Source organism: Oncorhynchus mykiss, chromosome 8, assembly GCF_013265735.2.
Source record: "Oncorhynchus mykiss isolate Arlee chromosome 8, USDA_OmykA_1.1, whole genome shotgun sequence".
Lineage (NCBI taxonomy): Eukaryota > Metazoa > Chordata > Actinopteri > Salmoniformes > Salmonidae > Oncorhynchus > Oncorhynchus mykiss.
The window spans coordinates 6,554,228-6,580,320 of NC_048572.1; the positions used below are offsets into that span (position 1 = coordinate 6,554,228).

Genomic DNA, 26,093 nt, shown 5'->3' on the forward strand with positions numbered 1-26,093 from the left:
GAGAGAGAGAGAGGGAGAAAGAGAGAGAGATAGAGGGGGGGAAAGAGAGAGTGATAGAGGGGGAGAAAGAGAGAGAGGGAGAGAGAGAGAGAGGGGGAGAAAGAGAAAGAGAGGGTGAGAAAGAGAAAGAGAAAGAGAGAGAGGGGGGAGAAAGAGGGAGAGGGAGAGGGGGAGAAAGAGAGAGGGGGAGAGAGAGAGAGAGGGGGAGAAAGAGAAAGAGAGAGAGGGGGGAGAAAGAGGGAGAGGGAGAGGGGAGAAAGAGAGAGAGGGAAGAAAGAGAGAGAGGGGGGAAAGAGAGAGAGAGGGGGGAGAGAGAGGGGGAGAGAGAGAGAGAGAGCGAGAGAGACAACAAATTCCAATTGGCTATACTAAAACTCTTTAACATCATCCTTAGCTCTGGCATCTTCCCCAATATTTGGAACCAAGGACTGATCACCCCAATCCACAAAAGTGGAGACAAATTTGACCCCAATAATTACCGTGGAATATGCGTCAACAGTAACCTTGGGAAAATCCTCTGCATTATCATTAACAGCAGACTCGTACATTTCCTCATGGAAAACAATGTACTGAGCAAATGTCAAATTGGCTTTTACCAAATTACCGTACAACAGACCATGTATTCACCCTGCACACCCTAATTGACAACCAAACTAACCAAAACAAAGGCAAAGTCTTCTCATGCTTTGTTGATTTCAAAAAAGCCTTCGACTCAATTTGGAATGAGGGTCTGCTATACAAATTGATGGAAAGTGGTGTTGGGGGTAAAATATACGACATTATAAAATCCATGTACACAAACAACAAGTGTGCGGTTAAAATTGGCAAAAAACACACACATTTCTTCACACAGGGTCGTGGGGTGAGACAGGGATGCAGCTTAAGCCCCACCCTCTTCAACATATATATCAACGAATTAGAAAAGTCTGCAGCACCCGGCCTCACCCTGCTAGAATCTGAAGTCAAATGTCTACTGTTTGCTGATGATCTGGTGCTTCTGTCACCAACCAAGGAGGGCCTACAGCAGCACCTAGATCTTATGCACAGATTCTGCCAGACCTGGGCCCTGACAGTAAATCTCAGTAAGACCAAAATAATGGTGTTCCAAAAAAGGTCCAGTCACCAGGACCACAAATACAAATTCCATCTAGACACTGTTGCCCTAGAGCACACAAAAACTATACATACCTTGGCCTAAACATCAGCGCCACAGGTAACTTCCACAAAGCTGTGAATGATCTGAGAGACAAGGCAAGAAGGGCATTCTATGCCATCAAAAGGAACATAAATTTCAACATACCAATTAGGATTTGGCTAAAAATATTTGAATCAGTCATAGAGCCCATTGCCCTTTACGGTTGTGAGGTCTGGGGTGAGCTCACCAACCAAGACTTCACAAAATGAGACAAACACCAAATTGAGACTCTGTATACAGAATTCTGCAAAAATATCCTCTGTGTACAACGTAGAACACCAAATAATGCATGCATAGCAGAATTAGGCCGATACCCACTAATTGTCAAAATCCAGAAAAGAGCCGTTACATTCTATAACCACCTAAAAGGAAGTGATTCCCAAACCTTCCATAACAAAGCCATCACCTACAGAGAGATGAACCTGGAGAAGAGTCCCCTAAGCAAGCTGGTCCTGGGGCTCTGTTCACAAACACAAACACACCCCAGGACAGCAGCACAATTAGACCTAACCAAATCATGAGAAAACAAAAAAGATAATTACTTGACACATTGGAAAGAATTAACAAAAAAACAGAGCAAACTAGAATGCTATTTGGAGAGTACACAGTGGCAAAATACCTGTCCACTGTGACTGACCCAAACTTAAGGAAAGCTTTGACTATGTACAGACTTAGTGAGCATAGCCTTGCTATTGAGAAAGGCCGCCGTAGACAGACCTGGCTCTCAAGAGAAGACAGGCTATGTGCTCACTGCCCACAAAATGAGGTGGAAACTGAGCTGCACTTCCTAACCTCCTGTCCAATATATGACCATATTAGAGACACATATTTCCCTCAGATTACACAGATCCACAAAGAATTTGAAAACAAATCCAATTTTGATAAACTTTATCTACTGGGTGAAATTCCACAGTGTGCCATCACAGCAGCAAGATTTGTGACCTGTTGCCACAAGAAAAGGGCAACCAGTGAAGAACAAACACCATTGTAAATACAACCCATATTTATGCTTATTTATTTTCCCTTGTGTTTTAACCATTTGCACATTGTTACAACACTGTATATATATATGTGTATAATGTGACATTTGTAATGTCTTTATTGTTTTGACATTTCTGTATGTGTAATGTTTACTGTTAATTTTTATTGTTTATTTCACTTTTGTATATTATCTACCTCACTTGCTTTGGCAATGTTAACACATGTTTCCCATGCAAATAATGCCCCTTGATTTGAATTGAATTGAGAGAGAGAAAGGGAGAGAGAAGGAGAGAGAAATAGAGACTGAGAGAGAGAGAGAGAGAGAGAGGGAGAAAGAGAGAGAGGGGGAGAAAGAGAGAGAGAGCGAGAGAGAGAAAGGGGGAGAAAGAGAGAGAGAGAGAGAGAGGGAGGGAGAGAATAGAAAGAGAGAGAGAGGGAGAGAGAAGGAAGAGAGAAAGAGAGAGGGAGAGAGGAGAAAGAGAGAGGGAGGGTAGCACATTAGCATACAGCTAAACAGTTATGTCTCCCTGCACATTAAACCCGCATGAGCCAGCTAGAGAGAGGGACACGCGTCCCGCAAGTACGGGGGCACGGGGGTACGGGGGCCCGGGGCGGGTAGCACGCACGCCACTGAGAAATCAAAAGAGAAAAAAATAAAATATATTTACTTATGTTCTTAATGTTGAATTATATATAGGCCTAAATAGAAAGGTCTATATATACACCATTTGAATGTGCGTTAAAAGGAACATTGTGATAGGCCTATAGGTTTATGTGAGATGTGATGTTATGCCTGTAATCTCATGATTTTTAACATAAATGTGATTTGTTGCATGGAACATATAGGCTTGGCCATAATAAAAACGGACCTTTGGAAACGTAGAAGTTATGCTTACCAAGATAAAGTTAAAGACCTTAATAACATCGTTTATTATAAAAACGAACAATTCAAGAACATTTAATAACAAAGTCATTTAGTTCCGTATTGCCTTGCGAGCATTACCCCTCGAGCCCAGCCCAGAGGTCAGGAAATGGCCCTTCGGTGCATGCACGCTGTCAATGAGGTGGAACACAACTAACCGTGCAATGAAGTTGAACCGAACCGAGGGGGAACCGAAGAAAGGGTGCATGGAGATTAGGGACAGTAATTTACTTTCTGCTTTTCATTCTAAAGTTTCAGTTTTCCTGTCAAGTTAACAGTTGGGGAATAAAAGTGCAGCGGGAAACCTCTCTTCCTTCTCTCGTGTGCGTTGTAAATACGTCAACAGATGCTATAGCTTGTGAATAATCGATGCTCTTTTGTTGGTCGGTCGTCAGTCAGCATAGCGCAGTACTGGTGGGTATTCGAATCTGGATATCATTGTTTTTGGAGAGGAGGAAGGAGGGAGGGAGGGGGATGAATATATAAAGTGGGCGGTGTTACGTCTCGATTGACAGTTTATCTAATGAGCAGCGCAGCACGAGTCTATAAATTGTGGGAGACGTCACTCCCAAGTGTTCATTCACTAGTAATAAGACGCACGTTGAACAGACATCCACGGAGCGCAGCGCAACACTGATGCGCCAAGTTAAGTACCAAAACAAGACAGCGGTGTTGCATCGTCCTGCACGCACACACACACACACACACCGACGTAACCAGTGTGGAGTACTGTACTGTACTACTGTGGAAGCGAAGAGGAGAACAGCGCGAACAGAGAGGGAGAGGGGTCAGAATATGGATATTGGTCTTTCGTTAAACCTTTACCTCTTTTGGATAACCTGGGAATTCTAAAACATCTTTTGGCAGATTGGAGCATCCAACAAAGATTCTAATTACGGAAAAACACGAAGTGGAACGAGAAGAAGGATTTATATTTTGCTCTTTCTTTCTGTTTTTTTATTTGGCCCCCCCAACACTTTGGAATAGTGGGCTTTGGAATACAGGGGATATATTGGCGGGTGACGCGTCTGCCCTGGATCAGCGAGAAGGATGGCAGCTTGGTTCACTTTTACCTTCGCATTCAGCACCACTGTACTGACACAGGTAAGGAAGGAGGAATCGGCTGGATACCCTGCAGGAGCTCTCAACGAATGATCACTCAAAGTAGCCTATTCCAAGGAAAGGGTCTATTTTAGCGTGGGCGTAACGGTGTTTTAAAAAAAAAACATATCTTCTCTTCTTTTTTAGGTATTTGGATCCGGTGTTTTTGAGATCGATCTACATGAATTTAAAAACAGCAAAGGATTGCTGGAGAATGGCAACTCGTGCAGGCTCAACTGCAGGACTTTCTTTCGTGTTTGTCTTAAGAACTACCAGGCGGTCGTGTCGCCAGGTGACTGTATCTTTGGAAATGCCTTGACACCGGTGCTAGGGACCAACTCCTTTAGCGCCATGGACGGGGGAGCTTTCAGTAGACCCATCCGACTACCGTTCAACTTCGGATGGCCGGTAAGACAAGACAGCCTAGATGCTGTCCATATTATTAGTTGAATGTATACCACGCCAAGGTCAGTGTTGTTGTGTTGTGAAGCAGGCGGGTTGTGATTGGTTTGGAGAGAAAGAAAGCGCACCAGTTATTGGTGAGTAATGAGATAAGCCATCATTAGGTAATGCTGTGTGTATAACCAAACACACACACACAGAGGATTGACACACAACACACGACGTTGTTTATTTCTAAATGCACCGCACGGCGGTATAACCTACGATAACATGTTTGCCTCGATGCAAATTTTACAATCCTAAATTATATAGCCATGCATAAACAGACAGTTCGTTTTTAAATTACGCTCAATTCTAGCTGTGATAAAGTGTGATATTGTCAAATGTAATTATATTGCCTGTACGAACTGGATTTTGAATTATATTTTCTAATGACTGAATGCGTTCTGTCCTTAGGGATCGTTTTCTTTGATAATTGAAGCCTGGTATTCACCTTCAACAGATCTACCTGTTGGTAAGTCGATCTATTCAACGCCGCAAGAGGGCGACCTTTCTACATATTTCACAAATAGTCCCTCTATAACTAAAGCACTTTTTAAATGTCAAAACTTTATCCATAATGAGCATCTTCTCACTATCATTGATCCATTCCCCTTACTGTTAATTGTTCCCTATATTTTTTTCTCAAATTTATACTCCTTTATGCATGCCTTTGTTGCTCAGCTTCAAAACACCTTTTTCATTCTTATGCTCCAACACAATGTGACTTCCTGCGGTGTATTTCTGGCGTGGGAACGAGTTGAGGGCTTTGGTGAGAACACACAGAGGCTGCCAAGGCTATGTGACTACATTTTCCTGTATTTAACACCTTGCTCTGTTCCGCCCATTGGAAGCAGCCTGGGAAGGTTTTTTTTTTTTTGCTGACAAAAAGGAAGAGGACATTTTAATCTCAGTTTATTGTCCATCGTTCCTTTTGGATCTCACTTTGGCCCCTAGGCTGTGTTACTGTAAAAAGCACTTTGTGACAACTAAAAAGTAATTTATTGATTGATTATTGATTGATGTAACTAATGCATTTTCTCTCTCTCTCCTCTCTCTCTCTCTTCCTCTCTCTCTTTCTCTCTTTCTCTCTCTCTCTCTCTCTTTCTCTCTCTCTCTTTCTCTCTCCATCTCTCTCTCCATCTCTCTCTCTCTCTCTTTCTTTCTTTCTCTCTCTCGCTCTCCACTCTCTCTCTCTCTGTCTCTGTCTCTCTCTCTCTCTCCTCTCTCTCTCTCTTCTTCCCTTCCAGACACCAGCAACCCAGAGATGTTGATTAGTTTATTTTCCATCCAGAGACAGCTGGGCGTAGGGACCGCCTGGTCTCTGGATGTTCAGAGCAGCCGACAGACGGAGTTAAGGTATTCTTACCGCTTCATCTGCAATGACAATTACTACGGAGAAAGTTGTTCCAAAATATGCACGCCAAGGGACGACCGTTTTGGCCACTACACCTGCGACCTCGGCAACGGGCAGTTATCCTGTCTGCCCGGCTGGAAGGGGGAATACTGCGAAGAACGTAAGCAACCCGAGAGAAACCAACCGTTATCGAACCCCCCAAAAAACAAACACAACTCAACCCCACTGGCTTATCAGAGTCCATGTCACACTTGTCTTTGACCAATATGTTGGATATACAATCACAACTTCTTCAATGATTTACAGGCCTTTACTATAGGCCAGTGTTTTTTTACTTCTAGCAAGCTTGGTCATCGTTTTTGATGCACTTTAGCAGTTTCTTCCATGAGTTTCGCTGTGCTTTTAGTTTTCCCCGAGCTTGTTTGTACATCGTTTTCAGAAAGCGAGTGAAAGGTGTACAGTAGCTGTGGTTTACTTGTATATAGGTAGTCTGTGGCCCTCTGCCGAGAGTTTTGGTTGTTAAATGGCACAGCAGTTGGTACTCGTAACAGCAGTAGGGTCACTGGTTCAAGGCCGAATTGATTTGGTTTTCCTCAATCGCTACACTGGTGGCAGCGGCGGGATGGATGCCACAGTCTCTCAGGGTTTTGTTGGAAGCTTGTCCTGATGCACTGGTCCTGTGAGAGATAGAGGGATGAATAGACAGAATGAGTGTTGCCCCCCCCCCTGTATGTTAACCTACTGCGTACTCTGCTGAGAGGCCTGGGCCTTTATGGCGCAGGAAGTTTCCATTTTCTTTATACACATAAAAAGAGCCACAGAAATAACCGTGTGGAGATGAGCACATGTTTGCCATGCTACATTGGTCTAAGAGGTCATCTCTGTAGGGCTACAGCATGTATAGTAAGTGTATGAGAAGGAGTCGGCCTTGTGTGTAGGCCCTAGGGAACCAAGAGATGCTGTTAGAGAGGGGCTGCTTGCTGAATATGAGGACAAGCAACATCGTTGTACAAAACCCACAATATGCTTAAGACATAGGTACTAGTGCACTACAAAATGAGCATACAAACAAACGCTGGTTCTCGTCTCTATGTTTTGGACAGAACAGAAACTGAACGAACTCATACTTTCACAGGGAGATCAGCCAGTCGGGAGGGAGGGCAGGGTTAGCCCCATTTGATGTGTATGCTTCTTTTACCAAAAACAAATTCACAAAAAAAAAACATTTCAGGGAAACATCTTAAAACATAAATCGTTACCATTTGTTTGAGTCAGTTTGAAACGCAATGTGACAAGGGATCTATCGGCGTCACTGGGCGGTGAAGGAGAGATTGGCATGTGTTATGGTTGTATTTTGAACGTGGCGCCAAATCATTGACCAGAGCAATTACACATCCACCTACCGTCCGCAGTATAGAAACAATGCACGTCGCTCTCCCTGGCTGTGAGAGTGGAGTTTGTATTTCTATACTACGACTACCTGAACGTAGAGCGCGTTCCTGGTAATTTAATCCCGGGCAGTTTGAATGTCACTGGGAGAACACTGGCTGCAGCAGCACGCGCCGGGGTTAATCGCAACGTTATTATCCGCCACGCGCCACTGAAGTCGTAGTCTCCTTATTGTTGGGGGCTCGCGGGCCGCATAGCAGCTGCAAGTATGGTTCGCGCAGACAAGGAACAAAACAATGGTGGCAGCTGTCCGCTATTGCGCACGGGCATCTGTTTAGGACTAACCCGGCCGTTTACCGGCGGTCGCCAGCCTATCAAACCGGAATCGGTGTCGCACAGAGAGGGAGAGGGGCCATCTAGAACACAAGACATTACAAACCGTAAATCACCCAGCTTCCTCATGGTCCCGCTGTAGCAGTTGGGTGGTGTGACAGGCTCAGTTGGAGCTTGTGTCTGTCTGCCCATTGAAGAAGCAGCATTGTGGTTGAAATGAATAGATGTTATGATGGAGATGTTATGATGGAGTAGCCTGAGGTGTGACATATGTCCAATATACCACTGCTGAACGGAGCGCCTGGACACAGCCCTTAGCCGTGGTATATTGGACATATACCACGAACCCCCTTGAAGTGCCTTATTGATATTATAAAAGGGATTGGCAACGCAATTAGAGCAGTAAAAATACATGTTTTGTCGTAAGGTCTGATATACTATGGCTGTCCAGTCACTCAGCATGCAGGGCTCGAGCCACCGTGGTAATTATGAAGCGTTTAGAACGCGTGATGCCTATTATATCGTCGTTTTATTATAGCCTATACACATGCAAGCACATCTTTTGTGTGTTTTATGGTGAAGGGGGGGGGGTGAAATAATATTTAATGATGTAGGCTAATGTTCAGAAGTCCATAATTTGCATCAGTAGGCTATAATATCCTTGAAATTGCAGCTCTTTTGATGTACATGAGTTACTGTAATGATAGCTTTGCCTATCGTGACTGTGGCTTAGATGCACACAATGTAGTCGGATTGATTTACGTCCAAGGTCCACTGTATGAATAACGTTTGAAACACTATAGATAACCCCTGGATATCTATTGGAGCGTGTGTTACACTATAGATAACCCCTGGATGTCTATTGGTGCATGTGTGTTACAGCCATCTGCCTCGTGGGATGCAGTGAAGGAAACGGAAACTGCTCCAGACCTGGCGAGTGTGTGTAAGTAATATAGAAATTATAAAGTGTGTGTGTGTGTGTGTGTGTGTGTGTGCGTGTGTGTGTGTGTGTGTGTGTGTGTGTGTGTGTGTGTGTGTGTGTGTGTGTGTGTGTGTGTGTGTGTGTGTGTGTGTGTGTGTGTGTGTGAAGGAGACAGTATTTCAATATTTCTCTAAATTGGTCCAATATTTATATTCCATGTGATGTCAACTGTTCAGCAGGAAGCAATCTATTTTTCAAAGCTGAAGATCAAAGCAGCCAACTCTTTCTCTCTCTTCCTCCTCTCTCTTTCTTTCTCTCTCTCTCTCCTCTCTCTTTCTCATCTCTCTCTCTTTCTCTTTCCTTTCTCCTTTCTCTTTCTTTCTCTATTTGTCCTCTCTCTCTCCTCTCTCGTTCTCCTCTCTCTTTCTCTCTCTCCTCTCTTTGTCCTCTTTCTCTTTCTCCTCTCTATCTCTCTTTCTCCTCTCTCTCTCTTTCTCTTTCTCCTCTCTTCCTCTCTTTATCCTCTCTCCTCTCTCTTTCTCCTCTCTCTTTTTCTCCTCTCTTTCTTCCTCTCTTTGTCCTCTCTCTCCTCTCTCTTTCTCCTCTCTCTCTCTCTCTTTCTCCTCTCTCGCTCTCCTCTATTTCTCCTCTCTCTCTCTCCTCTCTTTCTCCTCTCTCTCTCTTTATCTTTCTCCTCTCTTTCTCCTCTCTCTCTCCTCTCTTTCTCCTCTCTCTCTCTCTCCTCTCTTTCTCCTCTCTCTCTCTCCTCTCTTTCTCTCCTCTCTCTCCTCTCTTTCTCCTCTCTCTTTCTTTCTCTCTCTTTCTCTCTTTCTCTCTTTCTCACTCTCTTTCTCACTCTCTTTCTCTCGCTCTGTCTTTCTCTCTCTCTTTCTCTCTCTCTCTCTCACTCTCTTTCTTTCTCTCTCTCTTTCTTTCTCTCTTTCTCACTCTCTTTCTTTCTCTCTTCTCGCTCAAGATTTTGGTCAGAACTATAAGTATGCTGTTCACACAAAGTCTAGAGTAGAATAATTGACTCCATATGAACATTTGTATAGAGGGGTTTCTGCAGTAAGGGAACATGCATACAATTGGTCCTGCACTCTGTCTTAGAGGGATACTGCAGATGATTGGTTGTTATTGCATGTGACAACGTGGTTGGTTGAAGTGCACTGTCGTACCGTTATGTTTCATCAAACAATGAACAAATAAACCTATCAATGTAATTAACCAAATAGTCAGTGAATAAATAATGTATAAATAAAGGAATGGTAATAATGAAGAAACATTTACCTGAATTAGAGAGTTTTTAATGGTACATTACCTCTCCTGTGTCTCCAGGTGCAGAGAAGGTTGGCAGGGTCTGTTCTGTGATGAGTGTAAGAAGTACCCAGCGTGTAAACATGGCACCTGCCAACAGCCTTGGCAGTGTAACTGTAAGGAGGGCTGGGGAGGGCTCTTCTGTGACCAAGGCAAGAACACATCTTCGTCATCACCATCCTAGTTGCACAGAGAAATCTGACTGAAACATATCAGAAAATGTGCAATAAATTATGTTTTCCATTCAAATACTGACCCTAAAAGAATCCCCCAAGAAATAGAGAAGACGTTGACATGAATCTGTAGGTCAACATGATCTATCAGCTGTTCTTATGTTAATCCATTATCACTGGTGAGCTCATCAGGATGTTCCTATACACTTTTTTTCTATGAGAAGAAAATATGTTAGTTGACTAATCTGTTTGACTTAGTAGTTTACCTTACATACAGGAAGTTATGTTGACCTTACATACAGGAAGTTATGTTGACCTTACATACAGGAAGTTATGTTGACCTTACATACAGGAAGTTATGTTGACCTTACATACAGGAAGTTATGTTGATCTTACATACAGGAAGTTATGTTGACCTTACATACAGGAAGTTATGTTGACCTTACATACAGGAAGTTATGTTGACCTTACATACAGGACGTTATGTTGACCTTACATACAGGAAGTTATGTTGACCTTACATACAGGAAGTTATGTTGACCTTACATACAGGACGTTATGTTGACCTTACATACAGGAAGTTATGTTGACCTTACATACAGGGCGTTATGTTGACCTTACATACAGGAAGTTATGTTGACCTTACATACAGGGCGTTATGTTGACCTTACATACAGGAAGTTATGTTGACCTTATAGGATGTTATGTTGACCTTACATACAGGACGTTATGTTGACCTTATATACAGGACATTATGTTGACCTTATAGGACGTTATGTTGACCTTATATACAGGACATTATGTTGACCTTATAGGACGTTATGTTGATCCTACATACAGGTCGTTATGTTGATCTTATTACCTTACCTTACATACACATGTTTTGGGGGGGAAATTATATTGTTTTATAATAATACAATTGCTCAGAGAAAGTGATTATGATTAACAAGTAAAACTTTTTTCACAAAAGTTAAGACGTCAAAATGACTGAGACCCCTAAAGTAAAATAAAGTTGTGCTCTATTCCCAGCATACAATATAACTCATCTTTATCATGGGCGTCAAATTATTTAACCCCACGATACATGTACAGTATATTTTACCTTTATTTGACCTTTATTTGACCTTTGACCTCTCTGCTCCCTCTCAGATCTGAACTTCTGCACGCACCACCGGCCGTGTGTGAACGGGGCGACCTGTATGAACACGGGCCAAGGCAGCTATACCTGTACCTGTCCCCCTGGGTTCACTGGGGTCAACTGTGAGCTGGAGCTGCAGGAGTGTGACAGCGACCCCTGCAGGAACGGAGGACTCTGCACGGTAAGCAGTGGTTAGATAGACATATTAGAAGGGACAGCCCCTGCAGGAACGGAGGACTCTGCACAGTGAGTTAGTAAGCACTAGATGACCGCGTTAGACGGGACAATGCCTGCAGGAACGACCGTGAAGATGGCCCCCTACAAGTCACTAAATGCCCAGGCTAGAAGTGGCAATATTGTCAGAACTGATGAGCGGATGGGTACACTATATATACAAAGTATGTGGACACCCCTTCAAATGACTGGATTCAGCTATTTCATTCGATCACACAGCCATGCAATCTCCATAGACAAACATTGCCACTAGAATGGCCTTACTGAAGAGGTCAGTGACTTTCAACGTGGCACCGTCATAGGATACAATTACATTCTAGACGATTCTGTGCTTCCAACTTTGTGGCAACAGTTTGGAGAAGGCCCTTTCCTGTTTCAGTTTGACAGTGCCCCTGTGCACAAAGCGAGGTCCATACAGAAATGTTTTGTCGAGATCGGTGTGGATGAATTTGACTGGTCTGCACAGAGCCCTGACCTCAACCCCATCAAACACCTTTCGGATGAATTGGAACGCCGACTGCGAGCTAGACCTAATGGCACAACATTGGTGCCCGACCTCACTAATGCTCTTGTGGCTGAATGGAAGTAAGTCCCCACAGCAATGTTCCAACATCTAGTGGAAAGCCTTCCCAGAAGAGTGGAGGCTGTTATAGCAGCAATGTTCCAACATCTAGTGGAAAGTCTTCCCAGAAGAGTGGAGGCTGTGATAGCAGCAATGTTCCAACATCTAGTGGAAAGTCTTCCCAGAAGAATGGAGGCTGTTATAGCAGCAATGTTCCAACATCTAGTGGAAAAGCCTTCCCAGAAAAGTGGAGGCTGTTATAGCAGCAATGTTCCAACATCTAGTGGAAAAGCCTTCCCAGAAAAGTGGAGGCTGTTATAGCAGCAATGTTCCAACATCTAGTGGAAAGCCTCCCCAGAAGAGTGGAGGCTGTTATAGCAGCAATGTTCCAACATCTAGTGGAAAGTCTTCCCAGAAGAGTGGAGGCTGTTATAGCAGCAATGTTCCAACATCTAGCGGAAAGTCTTCCCAGAAGAATGGAGGCTGTTATAGCAGCAATGTTCCAACATCTAGTGGAAAAGCCTTCCCAGAAGAGTGGAGGCTGTTATAGCAGCAATGTTCCAACATCTAGTGGAAAAGCCTTCCCAGAAGAGTGTTATAGCTGCAAAAGCAGGGACCAACTCCATACTGATGCTCAATAATTTGGAATGAGATGTTTAGACGAGCAGGGGTCGACATACTTTTGGTCATGTTATGTACTTAAAGGTACCAGGTTATAACTACACTGCCTGGACTAAGGTGATTCACTACGTAAATACCCTTAAAGGGACAATTAAAGGGTCAGAGTTAAATGTTCCTTTAAATACCCTTAAAGGGGCAGAGTTAAATGTTCCTTTAAATACCCTTAAAGGGGCAGAGTTAAATGTTCCTTTAAATACCCTTAAATGGGCAGAGTTAAATGTTCCTTTAAATTACCTTAAATGGGCAGAGTTAAATGTTCCTTTAAATACCCTTAAAGGGGCAGAGTTAAATGTTCCTTTAAATACCCTTAAAGGGGCAGAGTTAAATGTTCCTTTAAATACCCTTAAATGGGCAGAGTTAAATGTTCCTTTAAATGACCTTAAATGGGCAGAGTTAAATGTTCCTTTAAATACCCTTAAAGGGGCAGAGTTAAATGTTCCTTTAAATACCCTTAAAGGGGCAGAGTTAAATGTTCCTTTAAATACCCTTAAAGGGGCAGAGTTATTGTCAGAAGTGACGTGAGAGGAAGGGGGAATGACTGCATTTTTTTAGAAACGACTGTAATCCAATCTGTCTTGACCTTTAGATCTTAACTGTCTCCCTTTTTATAGAACCTGGATGTTGGCTACAGGTGTTCGTGTCCGCAGGGCTTCGAGGGTTCTCACTGTGAACACAGCCTGCTGACTTGTGCTGACTCCCCCTGCTTCCACAGCGGACAGTGCCATCAGAAGGACAACGGGCATAGCTACATCTGCGAGTGTCCTCCCGGATACACAGGACTCAACTGTGAGAAGAGAGTGGACAAGTGCACATCTCTTCCCTGCGCCAACGGTATGCTACGGCCTCTTTCCACGCTCCCCTTTCTCTCCTCTCCTCCCCCTCCCTGGCAGGTTGGAAGCTAACGGTATGCTACAGCCTCTTTCCACGCTCCCCTTTCTCTCCTCTCCACCCCCTCCCTGGCAGGTTGGAAGTGTGTGATGGAACTACTATCTCTCTCCCCTCTCTTCTCTCCCCAACCTCCTCCCCTTCTTCTCTTTCCCTGAATTCCTCTTGGGCTGGCGGTCTGGAAGTGTTATGGAACAGGAAGGAATCTGGTGGGAACTGTGTGTCTATTGTGCTGGATGTCAACATACGATGGCTTCCAGTCGGCTTCAAGGAATGTCACCCGATACTGTTCATTCAGTCAAGCCTGTGCCTGTTCGAACAGAGGATGAAGGAAAATACTGTTAAATGGACAAATAATGTGATAAGTAGTGGTGTAGTGTGTAGTGGTGTAGTGGGAAGTAGTGTGTAGTGGTGTAGTGTGTAGTGGTGTAGTGTGTAGTGGGAAGTAGTGTGTAGTGGTGTAGTGGTGTAGTGTGTAGTGGGAAGTAGTGTGTAGTGATGTAGTGGTATAGTGGTATAGTGGTGTAGTGTGTAGTGATGTAGTGGTGTAGTGTGTAGTGGTGTAGTGTGTAGTGGTGTAGTGGTGTAATGGTGTAGTGTGTAGTGGTGTAGTGTGTAGTGGTGTAATGTGTAGTGATGTAGTGGTATAGTGGTGTAGTGTGTAGTGTGTAGTGGTGTAGTGTGTAGTGGTGTAGTGTGTAGTGGTGTAGTGTGTAGTGGTGTAGTGTGTAGTGATGTAGTGGTGTAGTGGTATAGTGGTGTAGTGTGTAGTGGTGTAGTGGTGTAGTGTGTAGTGGTGTAGTGTGTAGTGATGTAGTGGTGTAGTGGTATAGTGGTGTAGTGTGTAGTGTGTAGTGATGTAGTGGTGTAGTGGTGTAGTGGTGTAGTGTGTAGTGGTGTAGTGTGTAGTGGTGTAGTGTGTAGTGGTGTAGTGTGTAGTGGTGTAGTGTGTAGTGGTGTAGTGTGTAGTGATGTAGTGTGTAGTGGTGTAGTGTGTAGTGGTGTAGTGTGTAGTGATGTAGTGGTGTAGTGGTATAGTGGTGTAGTGTGTAGTGGTGTAGTGGTGTAGTGGTGTAGTGTGTAGTGGTGTAGTGTGTAGTGGTGTAGTGGTGTAGTGTGTAGTGTGTAGTGATGTAGTGGTGTAGTGGTGTAGTTGTGTAGTGTGTAGTGGTGTAGTGTGTAGTGATGTAGTGGTGTAGTGGTATAGTGGTGTAGTGTGTAGTGTGTAGTGATGTAGTGGTGTAGTGTGTAGTGTGTAGTGGTGTAGTGGTGTAGTGTGTAGTGTGTAGTGGTGTAGTTGTGTAGTGTGTAGTGGTGTAGTGTGTAGTGTGTAGTGTGTAGTGGTGTAGTGTGTAGTGGTGTAGTGTGTAGTGGTGTAGTGTGTAGTGGTGTAGTGGTGTAGTGTGTAGTGGTGTAGTGTGTAGTGATGAAGTGGTGTAGTGGTATAGTGGTGTAGTGTGTAGTGTGTAGTGATGTAGTGGTGTAGTGGTGTAGTTGTGTAGTGGTGTAGTGGTGTAGTGTGTAGTGGTGTAGTGTGTAGTGGTGTAGTGGTGTAGTTGTGTAGTGTGTAGTGTGTAGTGGTGTAGTGGTGTAGTGTGTAGTGGTGTAGTGTGTAGTGGTATAGTGGTGTAGTGGTGTAGTGTGTAGTGGTGTAGTGTGTAGTGGTGTCTGTAGTGGTGTAGTGTGTAGTGGTGTAGTGTGTAGTGGTGTAGTGTGTAGTGGTGTCTGTAGTGGTGTAGTGTGTAGTGGTGTAGTGTGTAGTGGTGTAGTGTAGGTGGTGTAGTGTGTAGTGGTGTCTGTAGTGGTGTATTGTGTAGTGATGTAGTGGTGTAGTGTGTAGTGGTGTAGTGGGAAGTAGTGTGTAGTGTGTAGTGATGTAGTGGTGTAGTGTGTAGTGGTGTAGTGTGTAGTGGTGTAGTGATGTAGTGTGTAGTGGTGTGTAGTGTGTAGTGGTGTAGTGTGTAGTGGTGTAGTGTGTAGTGGTGTAGTGGTGTAGTGTGTAATGTGTAGTTGTGTAGTGGTGTAGTGTGTAGTGGGAAGTAGTTTGTAGTGTGTAGTGGTGTAGTGTGTAGTGGTGTAGTGTGTAGTGGTGTAGTGTGTAGTGTGTAGTGGTGTAGTGGTGTAGTGTGTAGTGGGAAGTAGTGTGTAGTGGTGTAGTGTGTAGTGTGTAGTGGTGTAGTGGTGTAGTGTGTAGTGGGAAGTAGTGGTATAGTGGTGTAGTGTGTAGTGTGTAGTGATGAAGTGGTGTAGTGGTGTAGTGGTGTAGTGGTGTAGTTGTGTAGTGGTGTAGTGGTGTAGTGTGTAGTGGTGTAGTGTGTAGTGGTGTAGTGAAGTGGTGTAGTGTGTAGTGGTGTAGTGGTGTAGTGGGAAGTAGTGTGTAGTGTGTAGTGATGTAGTGGTGTAGTGTGTAGTGGTGTAGTGTGTAGTGGTGTAGTGGGAAGTAGTGTGTAGTGGGAAGTAGTGTGTAGTGATGTAGTGGTGTAGTGTGTAATGGTGTAGTGATGTAGTGGTGTAGTGTGTAGTGGTGTAGTGTGTAGTGGTGTAGTGATGTAGTGTGTAGTGGTGTGTAGTGTGTAGTGGTGTAGTGTGTAGTAGTGTAGTGTGTAGTGGTGTAGTGGTGTAGTGTGTAATGTGTAGTTGTGTAGTGGTGTAGTGTGTAGTGGTGTAGTGTGTAGTGGGAAGTAGTTTGTAGTGTGTAGTGGTGTAGTGTGTAGTGGTGTAGTGTGTAGTGGTGTAGTGTGTAGTGTGTAGTGGTGTAGTGGTGTAGTGTGTAGTGGGAAGTAGTGTGTAGTGGTGTAGTGTGTAGTGTGTAGTGGTGTAGTGGTGTAGTGTGTAGTGGGAAGTAGTGTGTAGTGGTGTAGTGTGTAGTGGTGTAGTGTGTAGTGGTGTAGTGGGAAGTAGTGAAGTAGTGTGTAGTGGTGTAGTGATGTAGTGGTGTAGTGTGTAGTGGTGTAGTGTGTAGTGGTGTAGTGGGAAGTAGTGTGTAGTGTGTAGTGGGAAGTAGTGAAGTGGTGTAGTGTGTAGTGGTGTAGTGGTGTAGTGTGTAGTGGTGTAGTGATGTAGTGGTGTAGTGTGTAGTGGTGTAGTGTGTAGTGGTGTAGTGGTGTAGTGTGTAGTGGTGTAGTGGGAAGTAGTGTGTAGTGGTGTAGTGGTGTAGTGTGTAGTGGTGTAGTGTGAAGTAGTGTGTAGTGGGAAGTAGTGAAGTGGTGTAGTGTGTAGTGGTGTAGTGGTGTAGTGTGTAGTGGTGTAGTGTGTAGTGGGAAGTAGTGAAGTGGTGTAGTGTGTAGTGGTGTAGTGGTGTAGTGTGTAGTGTGTAGTGGTGTAGTGGGAAGTAGTGAAGTAGTGTGTAGTGGTGTAGTTTGTAGTGGTGTAGTGTGCAGTGGTGTAGTGTGTACTGGTGTAGTGTGTAGTGGTGTAGTGGTGTAGTGGGAAGTAGTGAAGTAGTGTGTAGTGGTGTAGTTTGTAGTGGTGTAGTTTGTAGTGGTGTAGTGGGAAGTAGTGAAGTAGTGTGTAGTGGTGTAGTGTGTAGTGTATTGTGGTGTAGTGTGAAGTGTGTAGTGGGAAGTAGTGGTGTAGTGTGTAGTGGGAAGTAGTGTGTAATGGTGTAGTGGTGTAGTGTGTAGTGGGAAGTAGTGTGTAGTGGTGTAGTGTGTAGTGATGTAGTGGTATAGTGGTATAGTGGTGTAGTGTGTAGTGATGTAGTGGTGTAGTGTGTAGTGGTGTAGTGTGTAGTGGTGTAGTGGTGTAGTGGTGTAATGGTGTAGTGTGTAGTGGTGTAGTGTGTAGTGGTGTAGTGTGTAGTGGTGTAGTGTAGGTGGTGTAGTGTGTAGTGGTGTCTGTAGTGGTGTATTGTGTAGTGATGTAGTGGTGTAGTGTGTAGTGGTGTAGTGGGAAGTAGTGTGTAGTGTGTAGTGATGTAGTGGTGTAGTGTGTAGTGGTGTAGTGTGTAGTGGTGTAGTGGGAAGTAGTGTGTAGTGGGAAGTAGTGTGTAGTGATGTAGTGGTGTAGTGTGTAATGGTGTAGTGATGTAGTGGTGTAGTGTGTAGTGGTGTAGTGTGTAGTGGTGTAGTGATGTAGTGTGTAGTGGTGTGTAGTGTGTAGTGGTGTAGTGGTGTAGTGTGTAGTGGTGTAGTGGTGTAGTGTGTAATGTGTAGTTGTGTAGTGGTGTAGTGTGTAGTGGGAAGTAGTTTGTAGTGGTGTAGTGTGTAGTGTGTAGTGGGAAGTAGTGGTGTAGTGTGTATTGGGAAGTAGTGTGTAGTGGTGTAGTGGTGTAGTGTGTAGTGGGAAGTAGTGTGTAGTGGTGTAGTGTGTAGTGATGTAGTGGTATAGTGGTATAGTGGTGTAGTGTGTAGTGATGTAGTGGTGTAGTGTGTAGTGGTGTAGTGTGTAGTGGTGTAATGGTGTAGTGTGTAGTGGTGTAGTGTGTAGTGGTGTAGTGTGTAGTGATGTAGTGGTATAGTGGTATAGTGGTGTAGTGTGTAGTGTGTAGTGGTGTAGTGTGTAGTGGTGTAGTGTGTAGTGATGTAGTGGTGTAGTGGTATAGTGGTGTAGTGTGTAGTGTGTAGTGGTGTAGTGTGTAGTGGTGTAGTGGTGTAGTGTGTAGTGGTGTAGTGGTGTAGTGTGTAGTGGTGTAGTTGTGTAGTGTGTAGTGGTGTAGTGTGTAGTGGTGTAGTGTGTAGTGGTGTAGTGTGTAGTGGTGTAGTGTGTAGTGATGTAGTGGTGTAGTGGTATAGTGGTGTAGTGTGTAGTGTGTAGTGGTGTAGTGTGTAGTGTGTAGTGATGTAGTGGTGTAGTGGTGTAGTGGTGTAGTGGTGTAGTTGTGTAGTGGTGTAGTGGTGTAGTGTGTAGTGGTGTAGTGTGTAGTGGTGTAGTGAAGTGGTGTAGTGTGTAGTGGTGTAGTGGTGTAGTGGGAAGTAGTGTGTAGTGTGTAGTGGTGTAGTGTGTAGTGGTGTAGTGTGTAGTGGTGTAGTGGGAAGTAGTGTGTAGTGGGAAGTAGTGTGTAGTGATGTAGTGGTGTAGTGTGTAATGGTGTAGTGATGTAGTGTTGTAGTGTGTAGTGGTGTAGTGTGTAGTGGTGTAGTGATGTAGTGTGTAGTGGTGTGTAGTGTGTAGTGGTGTAGTGTGTAGTGGTGTAGTGTGTAGTGGTGTAGTGGTGTAGTGTGTAATGTGTAGTTGTGTAGTGGTGTAGTGTGTAGTGGGAAGTAGTTTGTAGTGTGTAGTGGTGTAGTCTGTAGTGGTGTAGTGTGTAGTGGTGTAGTGTGTAGTGTGTAGTGGTGTAGTGGTGTAGTGTGTAGTGGGAAGTAGTGTGTAGTGGTGTAGTGTGTAGTGTGTAGTGGTGTAGTGGTGTAGTGTGTAGTGGGAAGTAGTGTGTAGTGTGTAGTGTGTAGTGGTGTAGTGGGAAGTAGTGAAGTAGTGTGTAGTGGTGTAGTGGTGTAGTGTGTAGTGGTGTAGTGTGTAGTGGTGTAGTGGGAAGTAGTGTGTAGTGTGTAGTGGGAAGTAGTGAAGTGGTGTAGTGTGTAGTGGTGTAGTGGTGTAGTGGTGTAGTGATGTAGTGGTGTAGTGTGTAGTGGTGTAGTGTGTAGTGGTGTAGTGGGAAGTAGTGTGTAGTGGTGTAGTGGTGTAGTGTGTAGTGGTGTAGTGGGAAGTAGTGTGTAGTGGTGTAGTGGTGTAGTGTGTAGTGGTGTAGTGGGAAGTAGTGTGTAGTGGGAAGTAGTGAAGTGGTGTAGTGTGTAGTGGTGTAGTGGTGTAGTGTGTAGTGGTGTAGTGTGTAGTGGTGTAGTGGGAAGTAGTGAAGTGGTGTAGTGTGTAGTGGTGTAGTGGTGTAGTGTGTAGTGTGTAGTGGTGTAGTGGGAAGTAGTGAAGTAGTGTGTAGTGGTGTAGTTTGTAGTGGTGTAGTGTGCAGTGGTGTAGTGTGTACTGGTGTAGTGTGTAGTGGTGTAGTGGTGTAGTGGGAAGTAGTGAAGTAGTGTGTAGTGGTGTAGTTTGTAGTGGTGTAGTTTGTAGTGGTGTAGTGGGAAGTAGTGAAGTAGTGTGTAGTGGTGTAGTGTGTAGTGTATTGTGGTGTAGTGTGAAGTGTATAGTGGTGTAGTGTGTAGTGGTGTAGTGGTGTAGTTTGTAGTGGGAAGTAGTGTTATTGGTGTAGTGGTGTAGTTACTTAGTGGTGTAGTGTGTAGTGAGTGTATTGTTGTGTAGTGTGAAGTGTATAGTGGTGTAGTGTATAGTGGTTTAGTGGTGTAGTGTGTAGTGGTGTAGTGTGTAATGATGTAGTGGTCTAGTGTGTAGTGATGTAGTGGGAAGTAGTGACTGTTTCTGGACAGGGCCAATTGTGTGTCTGCATACCTGTTCTCTCCCCCAAGACCCTGACCCCTTGTGTCTCTCTCTCCAGGCGGTCTGTGTTTGATCCACGGTGGCGTGCGTCTGTGTAGCTGTCGCTCCGGTTTCACCGGCCAGCGCTGTGAGATCAACATCAACGAATGTGCCGGGAACCCCTGCACCAACGGAGGGACCTGCCTGGACCGTATCAACGACTACACCTGTCACTGCCCCCCGGGGTACGCCGGACGAAACTGCGACCGCGGCCTGGACGAGTGCTCCATGCGCCCCTGTCTTAACGGAGGGCTCTGCACCGGGGGAGGGGGGCCGGGGAAACCCCCTGCCGCCTGTATCTGTCCCGCCGGCTTTACCGGATCACGCTGCCAGTTCTTTGCTGTGACCCTGCCGGTGGGTGGGGAGAGGATCAATGGAGAGAGCCAAGATGGCTTCCAGTGGGCAGCAGTTTCCTTGGCTGTAGGGCTGGTTGCATTACTGGTGCTGCTATGCATGGTTGGGCTGGCTCTACGGCACATCCACAGGCGGACCGGCAGGGACAGGGGAGATGGGGAGACCATGAACAACCTATCAGATGTACAGAGGGATAACCTAATCCCCGCCTCCCAGCTGAAGAACACCAATCAGAAGGTTGGACTGGAGGTGGACTGCGAATCAGAGAAGTCAAACTTCATCCATAAGAACTATCAGTTGGACTCGTATAGTAACGCAAAGTCGAAGGAGTTGAAGGATGATACGTCGCAAGAGGATAGAAGCAAAAGTCATGTGATCTATGACACGTGTTTAGAAGAGAAAATACCTCTGAGTAGAATGTACAGGTAAGAAAACCATTCTTGTTGTTGTTCTTGTTGTTGTTGTTGTTGTTGTCTAAATTAAGCTTTTCGATGAGTTTTATCTTGATTCTGAAATGTTAGACCACATCTGCAAACATGAAGAACTAGCCAACTGCTTCTGCAATGACACATTGAGACATAGGCTACTAACAGCTCTATACTAACAGCTCTATACTTACAGCTCTATACTTACAGCTCTATACTTACAGCTCTATACTTACAGCTCTATACTAACAGCTCTATACTAACAGCTCTATACTAACAGCTCTATACTTACAGCTCTATACTTTCAGCTCTAGGAAACCGTTTCAGTACAGCTCTATACTTACAGCTCTGTACTTACAGCTCTATACTAACAGCTCTATACTAACAGCTCTATACTAACAGCTCTATACTTACAGCTCTATACTACCAGCTCTAGGAAACTGTTTCAGTACAGCTCTATACTTACAGCTCTATACTTACAGCTCTATACTTACATCTATAGGAAACTGTTTCAGTACAGCTCTATACTTACAGCTCTGTACTTACAGCTCTATACTAACAGCTCTATACTTACAGCTCTATACTAACAGCTCTATACTAACAGCTCTATACTAACAGCTCTATACTTACAGCTCTATACTAACAGCTCTATACTAACAGCTCTATACTAACAGCTCTATACTTACAGCTCTATACTTACAGCTCTATACTAACAGCTCTATACTAACAGCTCTATACTAACAGCTCTATACTTACAGCTCTATACTTACAGCTCTGTACTTACAGCTCTATACTAACAGCTCTATACTAACAGCTCTATACTAACAGCTCTATACTTACAGCTCTAGGAAACTGTTTCAGTACAGCTCTATACTTACAGCTCTGTACTTACAGCTCTATACTAACAGCTCTATACTAACAGCTCTATACTAACAGCTCTATACTTACAGCTCTATACTACCAGCTCTAGGAAACTGTTTCAGTACAGCTCTATACTTACAGCTCTATACTTACAGCTCTATACTTACAGCTCTAGGAAACTGTTTCAGTATAGCTCTATACTTACAGCTCTAGGAAACTGTTTCAGTACAGCTCTATACTTACAGCTCTATACTTACAGCTCTGGGAAGCTGTTTCAGTACAGCTCTATACTTACAGCTCTATACTTACAGCCCTAGTTCAATATGTGTAAAAGATAAAGGCCATTCTATGGGCTCTACATCTTTTCTGAAACCCCCACTCACCCACCCACTCGCAGAGTACAGTAGAGTACAGCAGAGTACAGTAGAGTACAGCAGAGTACAGTAGGATATAGTAGGGTAGGGTACAGTAGAGTACAGTAGGGTACAGTAGAGTACAGGAGGGTACAGTACAGTAGAGTACAGGAGGGTACAGTTAGAGTACAGTAGGGAACAGTACAGTAGGGTACAGTAGAGTACAGCAGAGTACAGTAGAGTCCAGTAGGGTACAGTAGAGTACAGTACAGTAGGATACAGTAGAGTAGGGTACAGTAGGGTAGGGTAGGGTACAGTAGAGTACAGTAGGGTACAGTAGAGGACAGTAGAGTACAGTAGGGTACAGTAGAGGACAGGAGGGTACAGTACAGTAGAGTACAGTAGGGTAGGGTACAGTAGGGTAGAGTACAGTAGGGTAGAGGACAGTAGAGTACAGTAGAGTACAGTAGGGTACAGGAGGGTACAGTACAGTAGATTACAGTAAAGTACAGTAGGGTAAAGTAGAGTAGGGTAGGGTAGAGTAGAGTACAGTAGGATAGAGTAGGGTACAATAGGGTACAGTAGAGTAGGGTACAGTAGAGTAGGGTACAGTAGGGTAGGGTACAGTAGAGTAGGGTATAATGGAGTAGAGTAGGGTACAGTATAATAGGTTACAGTATAGTAGAGTAGGGTACAGTAGAGTACAGTAAGGTACAGTACAGTAGGGTGAAGTAGGGTATAGTAGGGTACAGTATATTGGGGTAGGGTATAGTAGAGTAGGGTACAGTACAGTAGGGTACAGTAGAGTAGGGTACAGTAGAGTAGGGTATAATGGAGTAGAGTAGGGTACAGTATAATAGGTTACAGTATAGTAGAGTAGGGTACAGTAGAGTAGGGTATAATGGAGTAGAGTAGGGTACAGTATAATAGGTTACAGTATAGTAGAGTAGGGTACAGTATAATAGAGTAGGGAACAGTAGAGTAGGGTATAATGGAGTAGAGTAGAGTACTGTGGGGTATAGTAGAGTAGAGTATAGTAAAGTAGGGTAGAGTATATTGGAATAAGGTACAGCAGAGTAGGGTACAGTAGAGTAGGGTAGAGTATATTGGAATTTTACAGTAGAGTAGGGTACAGTAGAGTAGAGTACAGTAGGGTACAGTAGAATAGGGTACAGTAGAGTAGGGTATAATGGAGTAGAGTAGGGTACAGTATAATAGGGTACAGTATAGTAGAGTAGGGTACAGTAGAGTAGGGTACAGTAGAGCAGAATTAGGGTATAGTATAGTAGGGCACAGTAGAGTAGGGTAAAATGGAGTCGAGTAGAGTACAGTAGGGTAGAGTAGGGTAGAGTAGAGTAGCGTAGGGTAGAGTATATTGGATTAGGGTACATTAGAGTAGGGTAGAGTATATTGGAATAGGGTAGATTAGAGTAGGGTAGAGTAGAGTAGGGTAGAGTATATTGGAATAGTGTACAGTAGAGTACAGTAGAGTAGGGTACAGTAGAGTAGGGTATAATTGAGTAGAGTAGGGTACAGCATAGTAGAGTAGGGCAAAATGGAGTAGGGTTCAGTGGATTACAGTAAGGTAGGGTTCAGGAGAGTACAGTAAGGTAGGTTTCAGTGGATTACAGTAAGGTAGGGCTCAGTGGATTACAGTAAGGTAGACAGCCACCTGTGTGTAAACAATGACTTTGTACTATATTATCGTAACAATATGTTTTTTTCTTGTCTTGGATTGAATTAGAACATATCACGATGTAAATAATTGTCCTAAATTTGAGATTTCTTTGAGTTATTATGGAATGGGACAGCCATTTTATACCTCTTCTGGAGAATCTCCCATTGACATGTTTTCCCTCTCTATACCGCTGTCTCCCTGTACATTCTTTTCCACCCCCATCAGTAGGATTCCCGATGCATCGCCTCGTTTGACCATATGCTTCTATTTTTAAGGTGGACTGACTGAGTGTGTGTGTGTTGATTTATGGTGTTGCAGGGAAAAGTCGGAGTGTAGGATATCAACGATATGTTCCCCTCGAGACGCTCACATCTACCAGTCCGTCTTTGTTATAGGAGAGGAGCGGAGGGCGTGCGTCATAGCAACAGAGGTAAGGATAAATACATACCCCCCCCGCCCCAAAAAAATATATATATACTTTTTCATCAGTACATATTTTGCGGTTTCCCTCTACAGCGTTTCATATCACACTTATTGTCAATTATAAATGCTGTACATTTATTCTTGGAGATGTTCTGTTTTTTTTTTATATAGATACACATTGTGGAAGTACTACATATTATTTTTCTTAAACATAAGTCAGGGAAATATCCTGTACGCCTGCCTATATGTCGTAATCATGTATGCCAAGTCAATATTGCGAAATAATCTTATATGGAAATGATCTCACTATAAACTATAAAAGTGTATCAAATCACTGTTCCTCAAACTGACAATGTGATGGCCTGGAAAAGGGGATACAGTGTACCAGAAACACCCATTCACCCCACAGAGTTGGATCCCCTGGACTGCTCTCGCTAAGCTCATGCTTCAGATACGTTTTAAAGGTTTAGCGTTGCATAGTCTCGTGCTTGGAACACAAGCATATGGTTTTGATACGTTTTAAAGCTTCATTTTTTTGTCTCACAAGCCCTATGTTTTAACATAGAAGCGCAGAGTGTAATTGAAAGCAGGATGAGCCAAGCAAAAACATATAGCATACCCGTAAGAATAGATAACACAACTGTACTGTTCACTCACTGTTTTCCCCAGTTCCCACAGCTTGCCTCTAAGCCTTTTTCCTCTCTTCCTCCCCAGGTATAAGCTGCGAGGGGTATGAAGAAGCGAGGGGGCGATAGAGAAGAAACACAATCGAGGCAGATATATATTTTTTTCTGGATTGTTTACAAAAAATCTGAGAAAAGACTGGAGACTGTTTCTGATGTCACTGCCGATGTCACTGCCGATGTCACTGCCGATGTCACTGCCGATGTCACTGCCGATGTCACTGCTGCTCTGGAACACTTGAGAGAGATGGCGAGAGAGAGACGATGAGACAGAGGCAGAGATGGACGAACCCTCTCCTCTTCTCTGTAAACGATCTAATGAACACTTTATCGACCAAGTGTTTGTATACAAAACGTGTACAGTAGCGGTCATGAACCTATTGACTTCTGGGAACGCTTAAACAAATGGTTAAAAGACTGACTGAACTGCACAGAGTTTGGAGGGAACTGGTTGAATGTCAGCAAGCAAAACAACAAACTTGAACTGAACTCATCTGTCCTTGGCAGCAATGGAGGAGAGACTAGGTGAAACAGGACAAATGGCCCGGAGCTCGTAGTTGACCCCTGACCCCTGCCCGACCTAATCATGGGGACTTCGACAGCCAACTAATCAAAATGGAGGTGCCTGAGATTCAATTGATCTTTAACCCCTAGCCAGCATCATTCACCAGCTATGCAGGACCCAAGGTCCAGGGTGGAGCCAACTCGCTGAAACTGACCAACCAACCGCAAACAACCGACTGACTAGTTGATGAAAACCACAGACTAACCACGACAAAACACTGAGAACGATGAATGTCTGACTGAACAAACGAACTAACGTCTCAACTGTCAGTCACTCACCGAACAAAACGCCTGGTCTGACTTTTCCAGACTTTTTCATTCCATGCAAATGGGTGAAAAGATGCGGCCCAAAATGACTGGAAGCCTAAACAAGAGTTTCAATGCTAAAACTAAACACTTGTCTCTTCACGGAGCACTTGAACACCAAAAAGAAAAACACAGGTGGGAATTATTTTTTTTTCTCCATCAACAGGAATTTGGAGGAGGAGTATACATCCCAAATGGAGCACTATTCCCTATATAGGGCACTACTATAGACCAGAGCCCTATTCCCTATAAAGTGCACTACTATAGACCAGAGCCCTATTCCCTATATAGTGCACTACTATAGACCAGAGCCCTATTCCCTATATAGTGCACTACTATAGACCAGAGCCCTATTCCCTATATAGTGCACTACTATAGACCAGAGCCCTATTCCCTATATAGTGCACTACTATAGACCAGAGCCCTATTCCCTATATAGTGCACTACTA

The 26,093-nt window shown here is 44.1% G+C and overlaps 1 protein-coding gene across 1 annotated transcript; it reads left to right on the forward strand.

The window, feature by feature from the left end:
* Window positions 1-3,650: 3,650 nt before the first annotated feature.
* Window positions 3,651-25,786, forward strand: LOC110529287 (delta-like protein 4). Its single transcript, XM_036984628.1, has 11 exons — window positions 3,651-4,202; window positions 4,347-4,607; window positions 5,058-5,115; window positions 5,891-6,157; window positions 8,602-8,662; window positions 9,980-10,110; window positions 11,281-11,450; window positions 13,358-13,577; window positions 20,017-20,776; window positions 23,987-24,098; window positions 24,806-25,786. The coding sequence occupies exons 1-11, from the start codon at window positions 4,149-4,151 to the stop codon at window positions 24,809-24,811; spliced, it is 2,100 nt and encodes a 699-aa protein (XP_036840523.1). The 5' UTR covers window positions 3,651-4,148; the 3' UTR covers window positions 24,812-25,786.
* Window positions 25,787-26,093: the final 307 nt, after the last annotated feature.

Coding starts and splice junctions, on each gene's coding strand:
- LOC110529287 (XM_036984628.1), top strand. CDS start 4,149: ATGGCAGCTTGGTTCACTTTTACCTTCGCATTCAGCACCACTGTACTG. Junction 11,451..13,357: donor GGAACGGAGGACTCTGCACG/GTAAGCAGTGGT, acceptor CCCTTTTTATAG/AACCTGGATGTTGGCTACAG. Junction 13,578..20,016: donor ATCTCTTCCCTGCGCCAACG/GTATGCTACGGC, acceptor CTCTCTCTCCAG/GCGGTCTGTGTTTGATCCAC.